Source organism: Cynocephalus volans, chromosome 4 (assembly GCF_027409185.1).
Source record: "Cynocephalus volans isolate mCynVol1 chromosome 4, mCynVol1.pri, whole genome shotgun sequence".
Classification (NCBI taxonomy): domain Eukaryota; kingdom Metazoa; phylum Chordata; class Mammalia; order Dermoptera; family Cynocephalidae; genus Cynocephalus; species Cynocephalus volans.
This window is the reverse complement of record NC_084463.1, coordinates 109,912,186-109,936,167: the sequence shown is the minus strand read 5'-3', so window position 1 is coordinate 109,936,167 and position 23,982 is coordinate 109,912,186. Positions and strand designations below refer to the sequence as shown.

Here is a 23,982-nt window from a genome sequence, read left to right as displayed (position 1 = left end):
CTAATTAACTTAATTTTATAGTGTAGGTATACTTAGGTTTTAGGACTAACAGATGATAAATGTTTGTAATAAATCCAGCCAACATTAAAAACTGTGAATCTTGTAATAGTTACTGTAATATGTGTACTTTGTTGATTCTGTTAAATATTACTGAGTGCCATGTGCCAAGCACTATGTTAAGTGTCAGGCATTCCTTCATGCAATCCTCACAACGTATTATGGATATACTTCTGATTATACTCATTTATAAGATATATGAGGGAACTTCAGAAAGTTCATGGATTCATATTACCTTTCAATTCTATTCTTCCATGAACTTTTTGAAGTACTCTCATAGTTAATGATAGAATCATTTTGTTATCTCCCCTTACAGAGTTTCTTAACTCTTAAAGGGAGCTATAATCTCGGTCCTAAATGAACTCAGCACCTACGTCAACTCTATTATTATATTCAGTAGTAGTATGCTTTGTAATTCTTTCCATCAGTAGAAAAAAAAACTTTTGAAGCAGGACATCTCATTCGTTTTTGTATCTGCAGTGCCAAATGTGTAGAAGAAAATCTTTATTAATTGCATACTATAATGCCTGGAACTACTCTACATGTTGAGATAAACTTCCTGCCTTCACAGACTTTTACACTTTAGTGAGAGGACATGGACATCCTTCTATGAATGACTGAACATGAAAGCATTTGGCTATGATTCCACATTTCTTTGGGAGAAGACTTAGAAAACAAGTTGAGTCCAGTGAGATTTCTAACTAGATAAGTTTGGCTTCTTCCATCTCAAACCCCTTACCGGTTTCATCATCATCTTCAGCTTCATCATCATCATCACTGTCATTCTCATGTTCTGCATGGCAGGCATATGCTCTTTTTAATCCATTAAATAAAAGGATAAAAGCTGGCAAAATCTGTCCAGAAACCTGATTTAAAACCTGTGGTATTTGTTCCATATCAATAAGAGCACACAGGCCCAGAACACACATCTTTCTGTCATGAAGCCTAAAAAATAAAATAAAATTATTTTCCTGTTTTTTTTTTCCTTCTTAAAATAGCAGAGTTCCTCACGAAGCAAATGTAATAAATATAAGGTCCAATTTATGTCACTTACCCCAAGAAACAGTCAACATCATTAAGCCACTGTGTAATAAAATGATTTGTAACTGGTTCAACATTATTAGGAAAGCGAAGATTTTCTAAGGTGTTGAGTAATAGGTGTGGATTATAATACAAAGCTGCAATTGCAACTTGCAGGCACATTGTTCGAAGTTCACTCGTCTTAACCTCTCTTGTCAGTCTCTCTAAAGCTGCTTCCACAAATAAAGGAATACACTGTGAAGAAAGACAGTAAGACATTCCAAGACTGTAATTAATAGCATTCTAACTATCCCACCCATATTGAACTACTTGGTGCATTAACTAACCATTTAGCCCCATTAAATGACCAACATTTACCTGCTGAGGAATTTTACAGAGAAACGTAATTCTATTTTATTTTATTTTTTGGCACCTTGATCTTGGTGTTATTAGCACCACTGCCCTCCCAAGTGAGCTAACCAGCCAGCCTTTTTTTTTTAAAGCAGCTGGCCAGTAAGGGGATCCAAACCCTTGACCTTGGTATTGTAACACCTGCGCTTTAACAAACTGAGGGAAATCTAATTTTAGAGAGTCTTCACTGTGCTATTAGAGCCTCACCAATATATCAATCATAGATTCACAATGTTCCCATTGAAACCAAGGAAATTTAACAACTAAAGCTATCAAAAATCTTAAGCCATGCTTACCTTGTATGATAACAAAAGTAGTCATAAAACTTACCAGTCCTCTTTCCATACACAGTAAAAATATGATCATTATTACATATTGGTTAAATTTTAAATTTTGTCACAATAAGCAATGTACACAATATATAATAAGAGCCCCCAAAAGAAAAAAAGTGCAAAGAGTCCCTCTCTGAAGTCTAAAATATAAATCATAAAGTTAGCCTCACTGACCTGGTCAATGCCACGCCCTTTGCATTGTAGAATGATGACCTCTAACAATTTTGCTGCATGACACTCTGCATCTTCTCCTGCAACTCCTGTAAGAACCTGATCAACACAGAAAGTAAATTGCAACAAAGTTTCAAGAAATCTTTAAATCAGATAACTTCAAGTCAGAAAAAATGTTCCTTCCCTGTGTACAGGCTCTGAGTATTACTTAAGTTATTCCAATTAATATGAATGATTACAATATTCATTGTGCAGACTATATACACTAAACCATCTGTGAGGATTTGGAGTCATGTGCATCCTATTTGTCACAATCTAGGACTCTGGCATCTTGGTCTAGGTGATCAAAGCTCCTATCCTGTAGTGCCATAATGGACTACAGCATTTTGACAACCACTAACTTCTCATGCAAAGGTGATAGCTCAAATACCTGAACTTTCTCAGGGATATCTGGCTCTTATGTAAAGAACTACAAAAAACTAAGATGCTAGTATTTCTAGGAAAACCTTTTCTCTATATAGTCTCATTAAAAATAAAAATAAAAATAAATAATAATAAACTGAGTTGGGGAAAAGAGGGGAATAAAGGAAAGAGGCAGCCTGTTAAAAATGTTGCCTATGAATCCCAGACAGGAAACAAACATGTAGTTGACATGCTAGTCAGCACTACAGGACTGTAAATGTAAGGATAAGAGTTCTGGAATAGGAAAGTAGATGATATAGAAATAAACAATATAATTGACAATGAATGATAAATAACATAACTAGATGATCACTATGTGACTAAATGTTCAGAAGGGAAAAATATCAATGAAGGACACACATATAAAAACTTCATGGAGCAAAATCATTTTTTAATAGACTGCTGCCTCTCAACAGACACTGCTAGAAATTCAAATGCTACTAATTACATCAACTTTGATACTGACAGATCCTAATCAACTATTTGTCTTCACAACAAAACTGTAAGGAAAAATTAATCCCCTACCTCTTGTTATAAGACTATTTTTAATAACTAGTACCATTCACCATGCATTTGTTCTTTGATTTTCCAGGAAATGGCACAGTTGTTCTGACTTTTTTTAACAAAACAAACTCTCAAATTTCACATTCTTGCTATTTCCTAAATAATTACTGAATAGCCTCCATAAACCTGCAGTCTCCAAGCATTTCCTTTATAAAACTTCTCTATCCATTCCCGATCCTTTCAAAAATCAAGTTCTTAATTCTTTCCTTCTTTGGATTTTAAGAACAAGGCTAAGGTAAACTTCAGTCACTCAAAAACATAACTCCAAGTAAATGTCAGAGGACAGACAGAACACATAACAGTCAGCCGTTTCTATCTGTGAGTTCTGGATCCATGGATTCAACCAACCACAGGATCGAAAGTATTTGGAAAAAAAAATTGTGTCCATACTAAATATGTAGAATTTTTTTCTTGTCATTATTCCCTAAACAATACGGTATAACAATAATTTAGATAGCATTTAAATTGTATTATGTATTATAAGTAATGTAGAGATGACTTAAAGTATACAGGAGGATGTACATAGGTTATATGCAAATACCATGCCATTTTATATCAGGGACTTGAGCATCCAACAGATTTTGGTATCCAAGGGAGATTCTAGAACCAATCTCCCATGGATACTGAGGGATGATTACATTTGTTAAAGGCACTACTGTGGCATCTAGGGACCAATGATATTTTCTGTTTATAACTTTTAAAGCCCTAAATTCTGTCAGATTCACGTGTTTACCATGTTCAAGACAATGCGGTATTGCATGTATCTTCAAAACTTCATACATTTTATAGCAGCAGCCTCATGAAATCTGGTATTATCTAAAAATGACCTACCTTTTTGCACATACTGTATATCATTTCAAGATACTTGGTATCAGACAGAAGTGTGTCTGTATCAACTGTTACATAATTATGAAGAAGAGGCATCATATCTATATAAATAAAAAACATCAGTTACATATCTTTACTAATACAAGTGTTTTATCTATGCTTCTGAAAAATTTCTTTAGAAAAAGGCAAAGCAGTGAGATCACTTTGTCTCTGACATTTTAATTAAAATATATTCATTTATAATTAAATGCAGAAATGAGCCCATAATAAAAGTGAATTCCTTTATATTTAGTAGTTAAACATAAAGATTAAACAGACACACAATACATTTGTTTGTATTTATACGGAGAGAGAAGATTATGGGGTATGTGGGTATGTGCATGAGAGAGCATATGTGTTAAAAAAAAAGAACAAAAAGTGACAACTAAATCAAAAGTGTATAAGAGAAATCAATGCCATGTGTTATCCTTGAGCATTAATTACTGATAACTTATCCAAACAATGAAGCAGTTGGAACATTCAAAAGTACACGTTCAAATGATAAAGTACTAATGAATCAAAACGGGGGAGGGGGAGTCCTCAGTATTTCCATGCTGATTTAACTTACCTGTAAAGTAATCAAAGCCATCTTGCTGAAAGACCTCAAATACGAGGGGTAGTAGTTGCCACATCTGCGGAGATACTTGTTGACATGTCAAACTATGTGCTAAAGAGAAGATCTCCTCATAGAACTCTAAAAGAGAATACCGATTAATTAGGAAAATGCTTGCTCAAGTGAAATAGCGCCAAATTCTTAGCACAATCAGAGGTATAATACCTAAGACATGCTGCTGTAAGACAGTACCAATGACCTGTAAGCAGATTCCTTCAAGCTGTTGGGTTATCTGAAAAAGAAAAAAGAAAAATCACATGGAATTGCAGCACACTAAATGAATTACTAAAATAATGCATACTGTAATTTACTACATTTAAATATAAAGTCAATGATGTTAAGAAATCATTTTAAGTCTCTGTTGTGAAATATCTTACATATTATAAATTTGTGAGCCAATCTGAGAAATTTGATGAAATACAATGAGAAACAAGGAATAACCTGCTTAGTTTACCAAAAAGGGAAAACAAAAAATAACATCCTGGAAAAATGCAAACAATTACGAAAATAAAGGAGTCACAATGATTCTGAAGACAGCCTATAGATATTTTTGTGTGTAAATATACAATAATTCAGCCCAGATGTAACTGAAAAGTCACTGTCAGCAACTTATAGAGAAATTATCTGAAGGAAGGCACTGTTCCTACCAATCCCAGTAATTCTTAAGTCATCTTTATTTTTCAAATTATACCAAATGTGAACTCAGGTCAGAAGTCATTCAAGACTAACGGGAAATACAAATTCCTCTCTGTCAGTAAGGTCCTCAATTGAATCTCAAATCCCTGAAGGACATCAGAATTTTAATCAGATATAGAAGCAGAACACCTATTTCAAATACACTTAATACATTTTCAACTCCTTAAATACAATAAACAATTATTCTGTTAAAAAGAAGGTAGCTACAGGATTTCTCATGGCTTCTGCCTATCTCCAAATATAATGCAGAATACAAAAATAATTTACTGAAAATCTCAAGCTGCAAAAGGCAGCTTGAAGATAATCTGAAAACACATGGCTTATGGATAAGAGATATATACAAGAGTACTTCAAATAGTAAGTAGAAAAACAAAAGATAATATAAATCTTTCCATGAACTTTTTGAAGTATCCTTTTATTACCATTATAAAATGTCTGTACTAGAACCAAAATATCAAATTCATGATAGTAGTTACCTTCAAAGAGAAAGAAGGAAGTAGGGAAAAGAGGTTAAAAACTGGTCCCCTCTGAGGGCTTCAACTGCAGCTATCTGAAATTGTTTTTCTTACTGGATAAAGTCTAAAGGAAATACTGTAAAGTATTAAAATGTAAGAAAATCAGGTGGTGATTAAGAGGTATTGGTTACAGTTTTCTCTGTTCTTTACCTTTTTCTGTATGTTTTAAATAATTTTATTTTTTAAAATCCATGATTACAATTCTCCTACTTTTCCAAAAGACATCAGGAAAAGAAAATTAGGAAGATGGTAGTGATGGTTGCACAATAACATGAATGTACCTAACACTCGTGAATTGTACATTAAAAAATGGTTAAGATAATAAATTTTAAGTGTATTTCACCAAAATTTTAAAAACAGATTTAAAAAAAAAATGAAAACTCGGAAGTATATGTTTTTCTAGCAATCACCATACTTCTGGATCTAAGAAATAGAACCTAACAGGGAGCTAAAATCCCAAGCATCAAGGTAAGAAATGGTAAAATAAATACCTGCTTCCTATTCCTTCTATTAATACTCTAGAACTTAAAATATTTAAGGCACCAATATTATCTTTACAAAAGTAAACTAATTAAAAATGGCAAAATGAAGGCACGTGAGATGATCAGAGTTACACAGGTCAGAGCCCTCCAAAAAGCGTAGAACAGTCCATGTAAAATGGCTTGAAATTCCCTAAAAACTGAGCAACACTGGATTGTCTTCTTACCTCTTTATGATCTTCAACTACACTAAGAAGTGTGTCGATTGTATTCAGAATTCCCATAGCAGTAACTGCTTTGTCATCACTTCCTTCTTCATCTGGCCCAGTCTGGATTACTTGGTTAAATGTCATTGCCTAGAATCAAGAAAATATCTCAAGTTTGTCACTGAAGCACTATATATACATCTTGGTCTAAGACTTTTAATTTTTTAAATGTTTTCATTGGGATAGCACAACAAATCAATGTCTCCAAGCTGATTAAAAGAGCTTGGGCTCAGTAATAGAAAAGTTCTGCCCTGCCACTCACTGGGTGACCTTAAATAAGCTACTTAACCTCTCTTGTTCTCTCTCTCTTGACCTTTCCTGATATGTCATTTGGGGGATTTCAAAGAGATACTACAAGGAATAAATGAGGCGAGGCATAGCTGAGCCCGTGGCGCACTCGGTAGCGTGCTGCGCTAGCAGCACGGCGACGCTCCCGCCGCCGCGGGTTCGGATCCTATATAAGCATGACCGGTGCACTCCCTGGCTGAGCGCCGGTCACGAGAAAAAAAAAAAAAAAGCATTTAACATTATGAATATTTTCATTAGTATTACTGGTGGGCCGAGCCCATGGCGCACTCGGGAGAGTGTGGTGCTGGGAGCGCAGCGTCGCTCTGCCAGGGTTCGGATCCTATATAGGAATGGCCGGTGCACTTACTGGCTGAGTACCGGTCACGAAAAAGAAAAAAAAAAAAAAAATATATATATATATATATATATTACTGGCTAACATTTGACAATGCCAAAATAACAGGTATATTTAATCATCAGTAGGGTTGCTGATTTGTCTTTTGTAAAACTCAATTGTTTAGAGTATCCCAGGAAACTACATAGAAAATCACACTGCAGCCTGAGGTAGTACAGGTAGTTAAGAACATGCATCATAGAAGCCTAAGTATAAATCCCAGCCCCATCTTGTTTATCTTGGGCAAGTTATTTAACCTTTTTATTCCTCACATTTTCTCTCTGCTAAATAGGAATAATTCTCACATAATTGTGTGAGAACTGAATGATTTAAATATCTGCCAAGGGCTTAAAACAGTACTTGCTATATAGTAAGTTCTGTAAAATATTTGCTATAAGTAACTAAAGGCAAGGCACTTGTGACACTACCTGGAACACACTGAGAGCTAAATTAAAATACTTGCATAAATAATAGGTTCGAACAACATACCAAATGTTGTGTCATTTCTACTGCAATAGGAGTAACTTCTTCACTATATTCGCAGATCATTTTCTGAATTACGTTGGTAAGATCATCATTTTCTGTTTCTCTTATAATATGAAGAAGAGCCTGCATTACAGGTCTTATGAATGGTGTGATATATTCTTTTGCTGTAAGAGAAAAAACTTTGGGCAAAACAGCTAAAACTTCTTTAAACCTGATACAACATATACCAAAGAGTAAAAAAGAAGTATTTTCACATAAAAAGAAACTATGACAACTCTCTAGGACTATGCCTTCTGTAATTATGTGTAAAGACATTCAGTATTTTTGACATATAAAGCCTTTACCTTTTTCCTGATTGCTGATCAGCACTTGGAGTGCAATAGCAGCTTCTACTTTCACGGGCATTTCTCTATCATCGATCAGACATCTTCTTGTCAGCTCTAAGGCCGTTTGAAGGTTCTGATCACTTTTGAACTTCACTTCACAAAAATAGTGAAGTACCCAGCAAGCCTTTTAAAAAACAGTAAGTTACTACAGATACCTTACATTAAATTCCGCCAAGCTAGTCTCTATCCCAGAGTTCAGTGTGCGGGAGTTTGGAGGCTGGCCAGTGGTGGATTATGTCCAAAGAGACAACACTAGACCAGTACTATGATCCCAAGTTACTCTTTGGCTGCATGACATTTGTGTGGATAGCAAGATCTGAATGCAAAACACAGACAGACACTGCTACCAGACACAGATGAAAACTATGCACACATTACAGCAGCCGTTTAAAGATTTACACCGAACAGAAGTCTAAAATGAAATATGGCTTTAAAATGAACATTAAAGGGCCGAGCCTGTGGCGCACTCGGTAGAGTGCTGCGCTGGGAGCACGGCGACGCTCCTGCCGCGGGTTCGGATCCTATATAGGAATGACCGGTGCACTCACTGGCTGAGTGCCGGTCACGAAAAAACAACAACAACAACAACAACAACAACAAAAAAAAAAAAAAAAAAAAAGAACATTAAAAAGTTTCAATGTAAGAGTCCACGTAAAGAGTCATTCATTATAAGACATAAACATATAAATTAATAAAACTTTAGAACATACCCTTGCTCGCATGTAGCCTAGTTCACTGCTGAAGAGAGGGAATACATGATTCTGCAACATGTATTCCATCTGATCTTTATAGATCTTTTTCTGTAAATATAAAAACAATTATTTTGATACATTTCCAAAAACAATCATCTTAATTCCCAAACAGATACACCAGAGTTAAAAATGATTACTGATGTCACAACTTACATTTATCCTAATTCTTTAAACCCTAAGATCCCAAGAATAATTTTCTTATTCTAGAACTCTTCCGCCAAAAACACTATACATTTTTGTATGTTTTTACATTGCTTGATTAGAAAGTACCTATGCTAAATCTTAATAGCAATGGTATTTGATTAATGGAAGTGTGGTTAATTTTATTCCTTACCTTATAAAATTTTGTTGCTTATGAAACTATTATAATGAAAAAAAATCTCTGTAAAGTTTCTAATTGAACATAACACAACTTGAGAAAAATCCTGCTTTCAAAGTAATAAATTGGATATCTATAAAATGATACTCATAAATCTTAAGGTTGAGTATTTTTGAAATGGTAAAAAGCTTTTTGGAAGAGTTCCTTGAATTTCAACATTAAATCAACATTATAAACTGATCAACGCTTAGAGAATTGGAGAAGACTAAAAAGACACGGCAACTAAATGCAATGTGGGATCCTGAACTGAATCATAAGCCAGAAAAAAGGACAATAATGAAGAATCTTGTGAAATTTGAAAAAGGCCTGTAGATAATTTCCTGGTTTTGATAATTGTGCCTGCCTGTGTAAGATGTTACCATTAAGAGAAGCTAGATGAAGATCAAGATTAAATAAACAAAATACCTAAATGTGCCAAGAGAACTCAATATTCCCAGCCTTCTACACAACAAATACACTGCCTTTAATTTATACTTTATAAACTGAGAGAAGGATGGCTAAACAGGTGTAGAAAAAACTCAAAGATACAAACAATGTACATACAAAATAATGTGACCAATACAATGGAACAAGGTTTGACGTGGTAGGAAGGGACAATGAATAAATATTTCCTTACACTCTGGATAGCTACCATTTAACTTCAAAGTGGAAACAAATTTCAGATCTTATTTATAAAGTCAAACACAATGTGTACAAGTAAGTTGAGATTTCCAAACATAAATCTAATCAAGCCAGTCATTCTTTACCAAAAAAAAAAAAAAAAAAAAAAATTTTTTTTTGTGGCTGGCCATTGGGAGATCCGGACCCTTAACCTTAGTTCTATAATACCACGCTCTAACCAACTAAGCTAACTGGCCAGCCCTTTACTATGAGAGTTGTGTGAGAAAAGCATGATGTGCCTAGGCTAAAAATGGATGCATTCATGTTTACACACTGCCTTGTAGATCAAATTTTTTGAGATGAAAAACACTATTTTACAATTATCCTGCAACACGTAAAGAAAGTAACTCATGCAGAAAAAAAAAAAACACTTTCAGCACAAACAAGAGAAAATATAGATAAATTGAACATCATATCAAAATCCTATCAAAACTTGTACTTCAGAGGATAACATCAAGAGAGTGAAAAGACAACCTAAGGAATGGCAGAAGATACCTGAAAATCATATATATGAAGAGTCTAATATCTAAAATATATAAAGATGTCTACCAACTGAATAATAAAAAGACAAATAACCCAATTAAAAATGGGCAAGCAATTTGATTAGACGTTTCTGTAAAGAAGATGTACAAGTGGCCAATAAAAGCACATAAAAAGATTCTCAACATCATTAGTCATCACGGAAATGTAAATCAAAACCACAATGAGATATCACATCACATCTCACTATTTTCTGTCAAAAACAAAATAATAAGTATTGGTAACAATGTGGAGAAAATGAAACCCTTATACACTGCTGGTGGTATAAGTATAGCCATTTTGGAGAACAGTCTTATGCTTTCTCAAAATATGACTAGCAATTTAGACTCCTAGGTATACACTTCAGAGAAATGAAAACATGTCTCATGCAAACACTTGTAGGTGAATATTCATAGCGGCATTGTTCATAATAGCCAAAAAGTAGAAACGCAAATGTCAACTGAAGAATGGATATATAAAATGTGGTATATCAATACAATAGAGTATTTGGCAATAAAAAAAGAGTAAATACTAACACATGCTGTAACATGGATTAACTTTCAAAACATTACATTAATTAAAAAAGGCTACTCACAAAGGACCACATATTTTATCACTCCATCTATATTTGTTTAGAATAAACAAATCCACAGAGAAAAATGTAGATTAGAGGTAGCCTGGGACTAAGAAGTTTGTATAAAATGGGGAGTGACTGCTAATGTGTACAGGGTTTCTTTTCGAGGTGATGAAAATGTTTTGGAATTAGATAGTAGTGATGACTGTACAACTCTGTGAATATACTAAAAACACTGAGTTGTACACTTTCAATGGGCAAATTGCATGGTATGTGTATTTTATCTCAATAAAGCTGTAAAATTTAAAAACTATTTGCTCACTAGTATGTTTGTGCCAAGAAAAATTTAAAAAATAAAATTTAAAAACTACTTGCACATACATACAAAAGAAGAAATACCTTCAGAAGTATTTCAGCTAAAGAGCCAATCATATGCAGGGCTCCATCTTTTTTTCGAGGATCAGCATTTGGTTCTGTAAGAATCTGGTAACAAAATCCCATAGTTTTTTGCAGTACCTAGATTAAAAGAGGAAACAAATACTTTATTGGATATCCCAACAGTCCTTAAAAAACATACTAACAAAATGACTCAGGACTAATATTTAAAACTGAGTGTAATCCCCATGATGGCCAGCTGCCCCCCAAAACTAAAAACAAAATTGAGTGTATATTGAATAAATTTTAAGTAATACAGCAAAAGTTACCTACACATTGAATAACCTACCTCTTTCCTCTTACTACAGGCTGTAAACAAAAGTGTCTGGGCAGCAGTGGTAGGAGAAATGAAATCTTCAAACACATCTAGAGAACAAATTTAAAATCAAGATAGAAAGTAACAATTTTAATTTCTCCATCAACCATTTTCACATTATATAATTTACAAATGATGCTCTGTAAAAAAAGAAGGCATTTAAAAATGTGTTAAATCTTCACATAAGGTGAGTATGAACATGAACCTAGATCCCCATATAATTTTGCAAAAGCCTAATCCCATGTCATTTCTATACAAATTAAATGTTAATCCATCAATTTCTCCTAATAATTTTCTTTCATACAAAACACTACTATTGTGAGAATTTTTACAATAGGATCACAAAATACAAACAAAAAAAAGTACAGAAGATTTTGGTAGAAAGAACTAATACTCAACATTAGCCAAATTATAATTCTTTAGTTCTATGCAAGGACTCCATGTGTCTCCAGATTCCAGAATGTGTCTTCTCAATTCCCACATATATAACTGACATGGGATCCAAAAGCATAGTTTAAACACTTAACGTTAAGGCATAACCTTGAATATCTAACAGTTCTGGCATATGCAAAAGCACATCCAATAACAACTTAATAACACTATTGTATTTGTATATGCTGAAAATAAAGATTATCATTCTCAAATGCCATAATTAATTAACCCCCAAAAAGTCTAAACGGGATAAATTACATTAAAACAACAAAGAAGATTTTTCAGTACCAAAGCTGAAGTCATAATACCCCTTAGGTTGGCTGTACAACAACCACTCTAATCTTAACTACTGACAGATTTTGTTTCTAAAAAAGTGAAAATTCCTTACCAAACTTCATGCGTATATACTCATAAGGGTCTTCTTGCCAAAGGTCCTCATCAGCATCTGTATAGCACATCAATGGAAAAATAACATCTTGGATGATGCCCTGCAATTTAAAAATTAAGAAAGTAACTGCCTTCAGTTTTCAAATTTAAACTTTCAGATTTCCTTCCAGTACTAAAAGTAACTGTATAACATAAATTTTAAAACTTAATACCAAATTTCAGTTATGCATTCAGTGCATGCTTAAATCAACTATCAAGCTACATGTTCTTATGCTCTCTGCAACAAGTAATTATAAAATAAGACATATGCATGTATACACAGGTAGCAATTAAGCGTTCTGACAAAATGCAATATAAAATTTAGTCTATCAAATCCTCCAGCTCTAAATAAAGCAAATAAGTTACAGAAATAGCAGATAAGCCAAATTATCCTAGAAACTAATCTGATGAAATAAAGTCCCTTGCACACTACAAATTACATGATAAAATGTTTACTAATCATAATCGAATAAGAATTTAAATGCAAACTTGAAGATAAGTTCTAGATTAAAAAATAAGCTGAATATTAAAAAAAAAGCTGAATATTCACAAAATATCTTTCATATCTTTATGTCAAGGTAGCCTCCTTTTTTTCTGTACTCTCAAAAAGTCACCAGAACTAGATGAACACAACTCAATAAAACATGTACTTTTTCAACCTTTTTGACAATTAATGTTATTTATATTTGCTAGAAAAACATTTCAGACAGAAAATTATTACTTGTATATGAGGCTTCAGATTCTTCCAGGTGAGAGCATGGGAAACTCCTTGATTAATATAATTTAATGTCTGTTGTAAAACTCGAGGAGCCATATATTGCTTCTCCTTGTACTGATATAACACCTTCAATAAAACCTTTGAAAAAAAAATTCAATCAAAATCCAAAGTTCATATAGAAATTTTAATCACCTACAAGCCAGTAAAAACATCTGACACTTATGTTAATGCCCAGGTCATCACAAAATAAGCATCATATTTTTTTTTTAATTTGAATTTTTTTTTCATTGTAATATGTTTATGGGATATAATATATGGTTTCAGTAAATCTATATATTGTATAAAGATCTAATCAGAATAGTTAGCATATCTGTCACCTAAAATTTATCATTTCTTTGTGGTTACAACATTCAAAATCCTCTTTTCTGGCTATCTTGAAATATATAATACAATATTATTAGCTACTGTCATCCTAGGGCACCAGAACTTATAATTCTTATTTAACTGTAACTTTGTACCTACCAATCTACCAACCTTTCCCCACGCCTCCCCTCCCCTTCCCTGCCTCTGGTAACCACTATTCTACTCTCTATTTCTCCTTTTATTTTTCTTAATTGACTTGGAATAATTGTGTATATTTATGGAGTACAATATGATATTTAGGTACATTCATACTGTTTGCAATGATCACATCAGGGTACTTAGTATATCCATCACTGCAAACATTTGTCACTTTGTGTTAGGAGCATTCAACATCATCTTGACTAGCTACTCAAAGATACAGTTTGTTTGCTGTTAACTGTAGTCTCCCTATATTACTATAGAACCCTAGTTCCCATTCTTCCTATCTCTCTAATATTTTGTATTCAGAACACCATCTCCCCATCCTTCCCTTCTCCTCACCAATGTACAGTAACCATTATCCTATTTTCTACTTCTATGAGATCAACTTTTTTAGTTTCCACGAGTGAGAACATGTGTAAAATGGTATTCTTGTAAAATGAAAGTAATTTTCAAAATCATGTGTTGGGAGAATCATATTTATTCCCAAGAGAATGAACAAATTGAGGTACAAAGGACTAACTTCTGATTAAGTATAAAAAGAAAACCCTATGCTACCTATTGACCATAGCACAACATTCTGAGACAGCCCTATCTTGTTAAAATCATCATCTAGAAAAACTAGTCAAGTATCTATTTAGTTCTAATCCTACTTGATGTTTCAGAACATCAATTTTCAAACTGTGGTCCACATACCTCTGGTGGCCCAAGACCCTTTCAGAGGGTCTACTAAGTTACAGCTATTTTCATAATAATGCTAAGATGATCTAAGCCTTCTTTAGAAAATCATGTTGACATTTGCATTGATGATAAAAAAAAGCAGGGCTGATCAGTTAGCTCAGTTGGTTAAAGCGTTGTGCTGATAACACCAACGTCTAGGGTTCAATCCCTGTACTGGCCACAGCCACCAAAAAAAAAAAAAAAAGAGGTAAAAGAATGGTGTAAAAGCTATGATGGTAAAACCTCTGGTGCCTAATGTGAATCAAGAGAGTGGAACTAAAGTCATTGTATTCTTTATAGTCACATACTTGCAGAAGCAGTTTTCCTTAAGAATGTCTTCAATGAACTGGAAAAATTATGACTATTAAATGACATGTATACACTAGCCCTCCTGCTACATACCAAAGTATAATGGTCGCAAGAAAGCACTGTGAGACTGAGTTGCAAACTGAAGTACTTATTCCATGAAACACTATTTTATACTTGAAAGAACTGATAGACAAATTATGGTTATTGAGACTTATGCATATGGCTGACTTTTTCCTCAAAAATTAAAGAAATGAGCCTGTCGCTTTAAAGAAAAAAAGCTGACAATATGTTACTGGTGTTAAAATTTGAGCTTTAAAGCAAAAGTTAGAATTCTGGATATCTTAGATCCACCACCATTAACTTGATAGTTCCAATATTTAAAGATATTAACAAATGCGATTTTCTTTATAAACTGCATAATGAAACGTGTTAACATTTGGAAAACCTGCATTAACTCAATAAATCAACATTTCCAAAATGTCCCATGCAGGACGTTATAAAATCATGTATGGATAAAAGACCCATTCAACATGCAATTTAGACCAATGAGTTCTAAAAGAATGCAAAATGTTTGTTGTTACAGTTTCATACTCCATATTTTAAGAAACTACCATTTTCAAGTTTTGGTGTGAAATCAAAGAACTTCCATAATTATCTGAAGTCTATTAAAATAGTCTTCCCTTTTCCAACTTCATACCAGTAAGGCCAAATTTTCTTTATGTCAACCAAAACAAATTAAAACAGACTGAATGCAGAAACAGATGAATATTCAGCAGCCTTTTATTAAGCCAGACATTAAAGACATTAGAAAAAAGTATGTAACAATGACACTTCTCTTTCTAAAAATTTTTCATTTTGGAAAAGTTATTTTTAAATGAATTAACTGTTAAATTGTTTTCATTTCTAATGTAATAAATATCACTAGGAATAAACCACATAAATGAAAGTCCATTGATGTCTTCAATAACTTAAGAGTATAAAGAGGTCCTGAAAACAGAAATGTTTGAGAACTGTAACAGGGTTCACATTCACTCTTTCATTGCCAAAGAAATAAGAAATAAGCAAGACAGAAATGAATTTTTTTTTTTCAAAGATGACTGGTAAGAGGATCTTAACCCTTGACTTGGTGTTGTCAACCCCATGCTCTCCCAAGAGAGCGCACCGACCATCCCTATATAGGATCCGAACCCGCAGCCTCGGCGCTCCCAGCGCCCCATTCTCCCCAGTGAGCCACGAGGCCGGCCTTAGAACAAGGTTTTAAAACACTAAGGTCAAGGGTTCGGATCCCTTGACCAGCCACCAAAAAAAAAAAGATTGTTAATCAACTGGCACATCTGCAGTGATTTAAATAATATGGAGAGAACCTAGTAGGTGTCAGACACTTTCCTAAATTTTGTACATGCATCATCTCACTCAATCCATATAACACAATGACATAGATATTAATAACATAGATACTATTACTATTTTCATTGTATACCTAAGGAAACTGGAGCTTAGAGGTTAAGTAACTTTCCCAAGACCCCCCAGCTAGTTCAGAACTCTTCAGTAGTTTAAAAAAAAAAAAAAAAAATCATATGGCTAAAGGGCCTTCAGTTGTATTTCTTTCTTTCTTTTTTTTTTTAAAGATGACTGGTAAGGGGATCTTAACCCTTGACTTGGTGTTGTCAGCACCACACTCTCCCAAGTGAGCCACAGGCTGGCCCTCAGAAATTAATTTTACAATATGTTTCTACTTAGAAAAACTATCTTAGACTTACCTGTTGGACACCAACAGCAAACGCCTTCAGAAATACTTCAGCAAATTCATTATACTCTTTGGAAACATTGCCAGGACTTCCATATCTAAAAGAACATTAAAATGACCACTGTTTCTTTATAATGCTTATACAGCACTTATAAAAGCAAAAGCTTAAAAAATTTTTTTTAAATCACCGTTTATGAAGACGAGCTTACCTTTCAAAAAGCCTTGCTAAAATATGTAAAGCCCACTTCTTACATTTCCACCATGGTAACTCAGGTCTATCGTCTTCTTCAACTTGAAGTGTTTCCTTTAAAGAGACATATTTAATGATAGTAAAAGATGATATAATCTAGGAAGAAGAGCATAAGGTAAAAACAGATTCACAAAAATATGAATGCTCCTCCAATGTTGGCCTTTCTCAATAAAAGGTTAGACTTGGGAAAGTATTAGTCCTTATTTAAATCTAAGAGGCATCCTTACTGCTTCATTACTTGGTTATAAAGAATACACTTTTTAACTTCTTAGAAGGGCTGGCTGGTTAGCTCAGCTGGTTAGAGCATGGTGCTATAACACCAATGTCCAGGTTTTGATCCCTGTACCAACCAGCCACCAAAAAAAGAAATAAAATAAAATTCTTACAAAAACTTAAAACCAAATATTTTAGTCAAGATCTAAATAATATAAAGTTAAGGCCATGGCAGTTGTAGTTTTATCAAAACCAGTATAGTTCATAATGGAAAGGGCACAAGAAACCCCACTTCAGAAATCTAGTTTCAGGTATACCAATATAAATGCACAAAGATATATGTATGAGAATATTCATCACAACACTATTTGTAATAGCAAAAAATTGCCAAGGACCTAAACATTCATTAATTAGGTAACGTTTAACTATGGAACATCCATAAAAAACTACTATACAATCATTAAAGGAATAAACTGCATCACTATCTACTAACCTAAGATATCCATGACACATTTTTAAGTTAGGATAAGGAAATGAGAATACAGAGTTACTGAAACTCTCATACACTGCCAGTGAGAGTAATACTACAACTACTTTGGAAATTACTTCAACTTACCCTATGACTCAATTCCATTTCTTTGGTATTTACGCAAGTAAAATCATGTGATCACAAAAAGACTCATATACAAATGTTCATAGTAGCTTTATCTATAATAGTCAAAACCTGAAAACCACCCAGATATCCAACAACATGTGAATTTATACATAAAATATGGTATATCCATACAACGGGAAACTACTCGGCAATAAAAAGAAACAAACTACCACTACACAACATGAATCAATCTCATAAAATACATTAAGAAGCTAGAAACAAAAGTTTATTTTTATATTAAGTTCTAAAACAGGCAAAATCTATTGTGCAAGAAATGGGAATGATGGCAAAGATGACTAAAACCAGCCACAAACAGATATTCTGGGGTGATGGTTACCTGGGCACGTATAATTGTAATAACTCATTGACCTGTTTACTTATAATTTACGCATGTTACTGAATATAAACTATACCACAAAAAAAGTACAGAATATGTACAAGAGACATTTAAAAGTTGTATTTTATACCTATTAAATATGTACAAAATAATACACACCAAACTAGCTCCCTAGGGAGTGGGAGAAATGTTCCGTATATTTCTTCTGAAACTGTTTTAAATCTGTTTGTTTTGTTTTGTTTTGTTTTTTTAAATGAAGAGCTTCTATTTATTTATCAAATGATATCACAAAAAAGTGAAAACAAAGCACAGAGAGGGATGACACATCTGTAACACATTACTGTCAAGCACAGTATTTAGTATGTTTATTTTAAAAAGCCTACATAGCAATCAGAAAAATGATAGAAAATTTAATCAAAAAATGAATAAAGAACTTAAATATTTACTTTATAAAAGACAAAGATTGAATGTCCAATATGTATGTCAATGAGAAAGTCCTCAACCCTTTAGTAATCAGATAAATATAATTTAAATAAAAAATGATATATTATTGTACACCCACTAGATTAGCAAAAATTAAAGTATTGTTAAAGATAGTAGAGCAACAGGAGCCTTTCTAGGTTGCTGGTGGGAGTATATATTGGTATGTACATTTAAATATACATCATGCGTACACAATATGTTCATAGCAGCTCCAAACTGAAAATAAGCAAAATTTCCATCAATAGTAGAATAAATGCATAAATTTTATAATATTTATACAACAGAATATTACATAATAATGAAAACTAGCAGACAGCTATACACCCTATACACAGCAATATAATGAACCAAAGACAATTTTGACTGGAAAATAAGAACCAAGACACAAAATAATACAAACGGTATGAATACATACACAAATCCCAAACTGGCAAAACAAAACTATATATTTAGAGTGCACATGTAAGTAGTAAAACTGCAAAGAAAATCAAGGAAATTGTTACAAAAAAATTCAGATTAGTAATTCAAGAGGGGGAGGACACAGGAATAGGATTTGGGGTGTTGGCAATATTTTAGTTCGTTACTTGATGGTCTGTTTGTTTTGTTTTGGCAGCTAGCCAGTATGGGGATCCAAACCCTTGACCTTGGTGTTACCACCGCCCCATTCTATATTTAAAAATTTTTTGATACAAATCTAAAAATATGTAAATAATAAACTACAAAACAGGAGGTTGATCTCACCTATTGCCATTAATATTATGTTGGCTAAACTACATAACCTTCCCACGTCTAAGTTTAAAATAAAATTCAGAAGGAGTTTTTGGAAGATTAAGTAAGGTATATAATAGTCTTTAAAATACACTAGGTATTCAGGAACTTGTAAATTCCCCTACCTCTCTAGAAAACTAGACTATAACGAAAAACAATTAAAAAAATTGTGACTAAATGTAAAAAACAACATAATTGGACAACTCTGAACGTACTAAAAACCACTGACTTGTACATTTTAAAAGGGTAAATATTATGGTCTGTAAGTTATATCTCAATAAAGTTACTTCTAAATCAAGTTTTCCTCTGTCCATGGGCATCTGACAAATTATGACGCTAAAATCTAGCTATGAGCTCTTTTTAGTTAAAAATGATGAAATGAACCGAGAACATAAGAAACAGAAGAATTGGGATGAAGTAAAGAGATACATACAAGCACCTAATCAATAACTTATGAAATAACCCTTCACAATTTCTTGCTTAGTATATGCACATATGTAAACAAATGAAAAAGTATCTCTATATCTAGAAAAAATGCAGCACAAACTTACATTAGGTACATCTCTGTTCACAACGGTCTTTAAAATTTCTATCCATTCTGTCAGGTTCTGTTGATTTATCAGCTCCAGTGGTAGTGTGTACTAAATAAAAATTAAGAATATTTTAAAGTCCTTACTAAAGAACATCCTATTTCCTTTTTCTCTTCACAATACCTACCAAAAGTACTTTATTCAATCCACATTTCCTGCTTTTAGTACATAGGCAAATTTTTTGGTTAGTGATATACAATGGTAAACAGTGGCAGTGACCGTGGGCATCTTTGCCTTATTCCCAACTTATTGGGAACATATCTTATTTTCTCCGTAAAGTATGATATTTGTTGCAGATTTCTAGTCAACACCTTTTATCAAGTTAAGGAAATTTCTATTCTAGGATTCTGACAGTTGTTTTCTTTTTGTAAGGCAGGAATGGTTACTAAATTTTATCAAATGCTTTACCTGACATCCATATAGATAGTTTACAGGTCTCTCTTTTAATGTGATAAGAGTTAATCACAAAAACCAATTTCTTACTGTTGATCCATTCTTGCATTCCTGGGATAAAGCCTATCACAGTAGACTAACAAAATCAATATACCATTAGAATTTTAGAACATTTATTTTCACAAAGGAGACAGGACTATATTTTGATATCAGGGTATGCTAGTCTCAGAGTAAGTTGGGACAATAAATATTTATTTTGTCCTATGCACTATGACAGTTTTCATACAGAATTATTACTTTAATCTAAAAGCTGTGATCCTACCAGTTAAAAAAATATGGAAAGGCTATACATATACATACAGTCTATTCAAATCACTTACAAAAGAATGACATGAGAAGGATCCAACGGAAGGGCATTAAAGTGCCCTTAAATTCAGATTTGGAGATATTAGAATGTCTTTAAAGATCTAGCAAAGACAATGTAAAATTCAACCAAACAATGGATTAAGTCAGCTATAATCTTGGTGGAGGTGAAGTCTCAAGTCTATTTAAATGAGATTTTAAAAAGTAGTGGTATGACTTTAACCAAAGGTCCCTGTAGATTAGACAAACCCTACTATGGCTATACACTGCAAAAAACAAAAAAACAGAATTTGAATCCTGGTCAAAAAAATCTGTTTTATAAGTAATTACATGCCACTGAGAATAGAGACCCAACTATTTCCCTAGCAGGTATCTTTTATCCAGAAAAGATTTAGAACAATATACGGAAACAATATACGAAAATGATGAAGCCCATTACTGTGTGCCAGTCTAGCCCACAGAATTAGAATTTTTGTGTCAAGTTTAGGAATAGGTTTTGTATTTATTGGGACAATCTATGTATATTTGGCATATAAAAATATGTGTTAGATTTCAATTGTAATCAAGTATTAACCAGTTTTCAGACTCACGAATTCTTAAGGTGAAAGATATAAGAAAATTTTACTCATTTTGTTGCGTTCAATGGTTTAAAAGAACTTGAGATTGCCCATTTACAATTTAAGATTAGGATTGTTTACATATTTGGGGCAGCATGCTTATTTAGTTTATAATATACTTACAGTTTTGACAATTTATATTTTCCGAGCAAATCATCCACTTAATCTGAATTTTCAAGTGTAATTATTATTTAGATGCTGAAATTTTTAAAATGTTTAATATGGCAAATAACAGATTGACTTTTTATATATAAAAAACGGCTTTATAAAAATTACCTGAACAAGAGCATAGAAGATCTTGAATATTTGTTTCTGGATGAGGACAGATTGATCAGACTGATCAGAAAGAAGCTGGATAAAACGATCCTTTAGAACTGGCAAGAAATGCTGCATTGCTGCTACCAATGGACTCCGTTCCTCTGGTTTCTTGTACCTTTGGGTAGGAATACAAACTAATTCCGTAAGAATTTATTTCCACAGTTTTATATATATATTTAACCTAGGTATGAGGGTATTTCATAAAGTTTATAGAAAGACTCATATTATCTTTTAATTCCATTTTTCCATGAACTTTTTGAAGTTCCCTAGTATTTGTTCACATAAATAAGCAAATACTTCCTAACCAATTCAGAAAAAGAAAAGCCTAGTCTGGAGCAAAACCATCAGCAAAAGTAGCTTGAGTAAAACTTCAAGTAACAGAATATCTAATATTTACTGAACATTTATTAAGAGGTCAATTATCTTCAAGGCCCCTGTTAATATCCTCACGTTTACAGTTGAGAAAACTGAGATGCAGAAGTTAAATTTCTTTTTCAATAATACATATTTAGGTATGAACCTAGACGGCTGGGATCCAAGGACTGCCCTCAACCACTTCACTATGCAGTTTCTAATTGTTAGTATTGATACAAATAAAGAGCCACAGTGATCTGGCTTTTAAACAGTAGCAACTAATGAATAAATACAATCAGTTATACATTACCATCCATTAAATAATTTATATATCAACAGCTTTAAGGCAGAAGTGGCATGTATAAAGCAGAAAATATTTTATTTCAAAAGCATTATAAACCAGAAGTCCTTCTATAACCCACTTGGCAACAAAATGTGACATCAACAGGCTATTTATTTATGATCTTCATCTAACCCATTTGGGGTCAATATTCACACACGCACACTTGCTCTTTTGGTGACTGGCTGGCACGAGGATCTGAACCCTCGACCTTGCCCCCCCCCCCCGCCACACACGTGCTCTTTTGGTGACTGGCTGGCACGAGGATCTGAACCCTCGACCTTGCTGTTATCAGCACCACACCCTACTGAGTGAAGTAACCGGCAGTCTGATATTCACCTTTTTTGTGTGACTGGCATGTATGGGGTTCTGAACCTTTAACTTTGATGTTACAAAATCACGCTCTGATTGAGCTAACCAGTCAGCCCTCGATATTCACATATTTTATAGCAGATATAATAATCTGTTCAACTACTGGGCGCTGCTACAGATTTCAACAACAGTATAATGTATTACGGGAACCTCATTACCTTTCTAAAATCTGAAAAATTCTGAATCCAGAACTCCATTTTGTACCAGTGGTTATGGATAAAGAATTGATGACCTAATTGAGACATTTCTGCATATAGATTTTTTAGCATTTTAACAGTATTGTTAAAATGTCTGTTGATTTATTTTTTAAAAAATCAAATAATCAAATTTATAGGTTACAACTATGGAAAAGCAATTCCAGCTTCCATTATTTGGATTACTGGTTACAGAAATCGTTATTCCAACAGCCACAGCTTATCTTTTTGGAATAGTTAATTATCCAAACTGCTTTAAATTGGTTTTTCATAGTAGATCCCAATTTTATTTATTGGTAACCTTCTTCTTTAAGAAAGAAAATGTATTTAAGAAATAAATATGAGTACATTTTCAAAAGGTAAAGGCAGATTTCTCTTTAAAAGCTGGATTCTTTTTCCTACTGGGTGAAATGAGAACCAAAGTAAATTGCCAAGAATATAAAAAATACCAAGAGAAATGTTCACACTAATAATGATTAGGGCTATTAACACAATTAACTGACAAATTATTTTAAATATTATTTTAATGTGCTAAGAAATTACACCTAGCATGTAACCAACCTTACTTTCTTCGAGTCAATAAAACAATAACAATTTATAATTTGTACTGTCCAATCTGATTATAAAAACTATAATTATTACAAAGTTTCCTTTTAATGAAAAAGGTGAGAACTACATTTTGCAGTTCTCTCCATTTATCCACTCAGGTGATCATCCATAGTAAGAGGGTTTGAATACCCATTCCACATAAGACATTCTACTCTCCTACCTTTCTCACTACACTGGATAGTGGACTGGGAGTTGGATGGTACTAGTTGTTAATATAAGCTAATGGGTATGAAAGTAATTTATAGTGCCATACATATTACTACCCCATAAGACCTGAAAGTTCCTGGAAGTGTGAAAATGTGACACTAGTAAACAGTCTACTACCATAAGGCTGTGTGATGTGTCAAACTACTGAACAATATTCACAGGAAATCCTTAAATCCTAAGTCTATCACTTTTCTGTTAGAAAAAAAAAATTTCAATGGCTCCTCTGTATCTAAAAGATCATATCCAAATTTCCCATTGTGACATTCAAAACCCTTATTAACATGGTCCCAATTTACTAGTCAAAAACTATTTCCAACCTCTCACCAGAAATTATCTATACCATTAATTCTGGTCTCCTCACTAT

The 23,982-nt window shown here is 33.2% G+C and overlaps 1 protein-coding gene and 1 non-coding gene across 3 annotated transcripts in view; both read right to left on the bottom strand.

The window, feature by feature from the left end:
* The window catches only part of IPO7 (importin 7), a 49,991-nt gene that overhangs the window by 6,131 nt on the left and 19,878 nt on the right, over positions 1-23,982 (bottom strand). Inside the window, exons 5-22 of one of the 2 annotated variants that reach the window (XM_063092379.1) lie at positions 21,501-21,657; positions 19,813-19,902; positions 16,765-16,901; positions 16,569-16,653; positions 13,222-13,356; positions 12,463-12,562; positions 11,616-11,692; positions 11,291-11,407; positions 8,718-8,807; positions 7,966-8,131; positions 7,625-7,785; positions 6,415-6,543; positions 4,663-4,729; positions 4,453-4,578; positions 3,849-3,946; positions 1,995-2,090; positions 1,112-1,332; positions 797-1,002 (exon numbers count right to left, since the gene is read on the bottom strand). In XM_063092379.1, the coding sequence (XP_062948449.1) occupies positions 797-1,002; positions 1,112-1,332; positions 1,995-2,090; positions 3,849-3,946; positions 4,453-4,578; positions 4,663-4,729; positions 6,415-6,543; positions 7,625-7,785; positions 7,966-8,131; positions 8,718-8,807; positions 11,291-11,407; positions 11,616-11,692; positions 12,463-12,562; positions 13,222-13,356; positions 16,569-16,653; positions 16,765-16,901; positions 19,813-19,902; positions 21,501-21,657 (2,258 nt within the window). The remainder of the gene's footprint in view (positions 1-796; positions 1,003-1,111; positions 1,333-1,994; positions 2,091-3,848; positions 3,947-4,452; positions 4,579-4,662; positions 4,730-6,414; positions 6,544-7,624; positions 7,786-7,965; positions 8,132-8,717; positions 8,808-11,290; positions 11,408-11,615; positions 11,693-12,462; positions 12,563-13,221; positions 13,357-16,568; positions 16,654-16,764; positions 16,902-19,812; positions 19,903-21,500; positions 21,658-23,982) is intronic. The other variant, XM_063092380.1, reaches the window with a different exon arrangement.
* On the bottom strand, positions 8,204-8,388 carry LOC134377445 (small nucleolar RNA SNORA23). Its single transcript, XR_010023487.1, has one exon. It is a non-coding gene; the product is annotated as a small nucleolar RNA SNORA23 (small nucleolar RNA).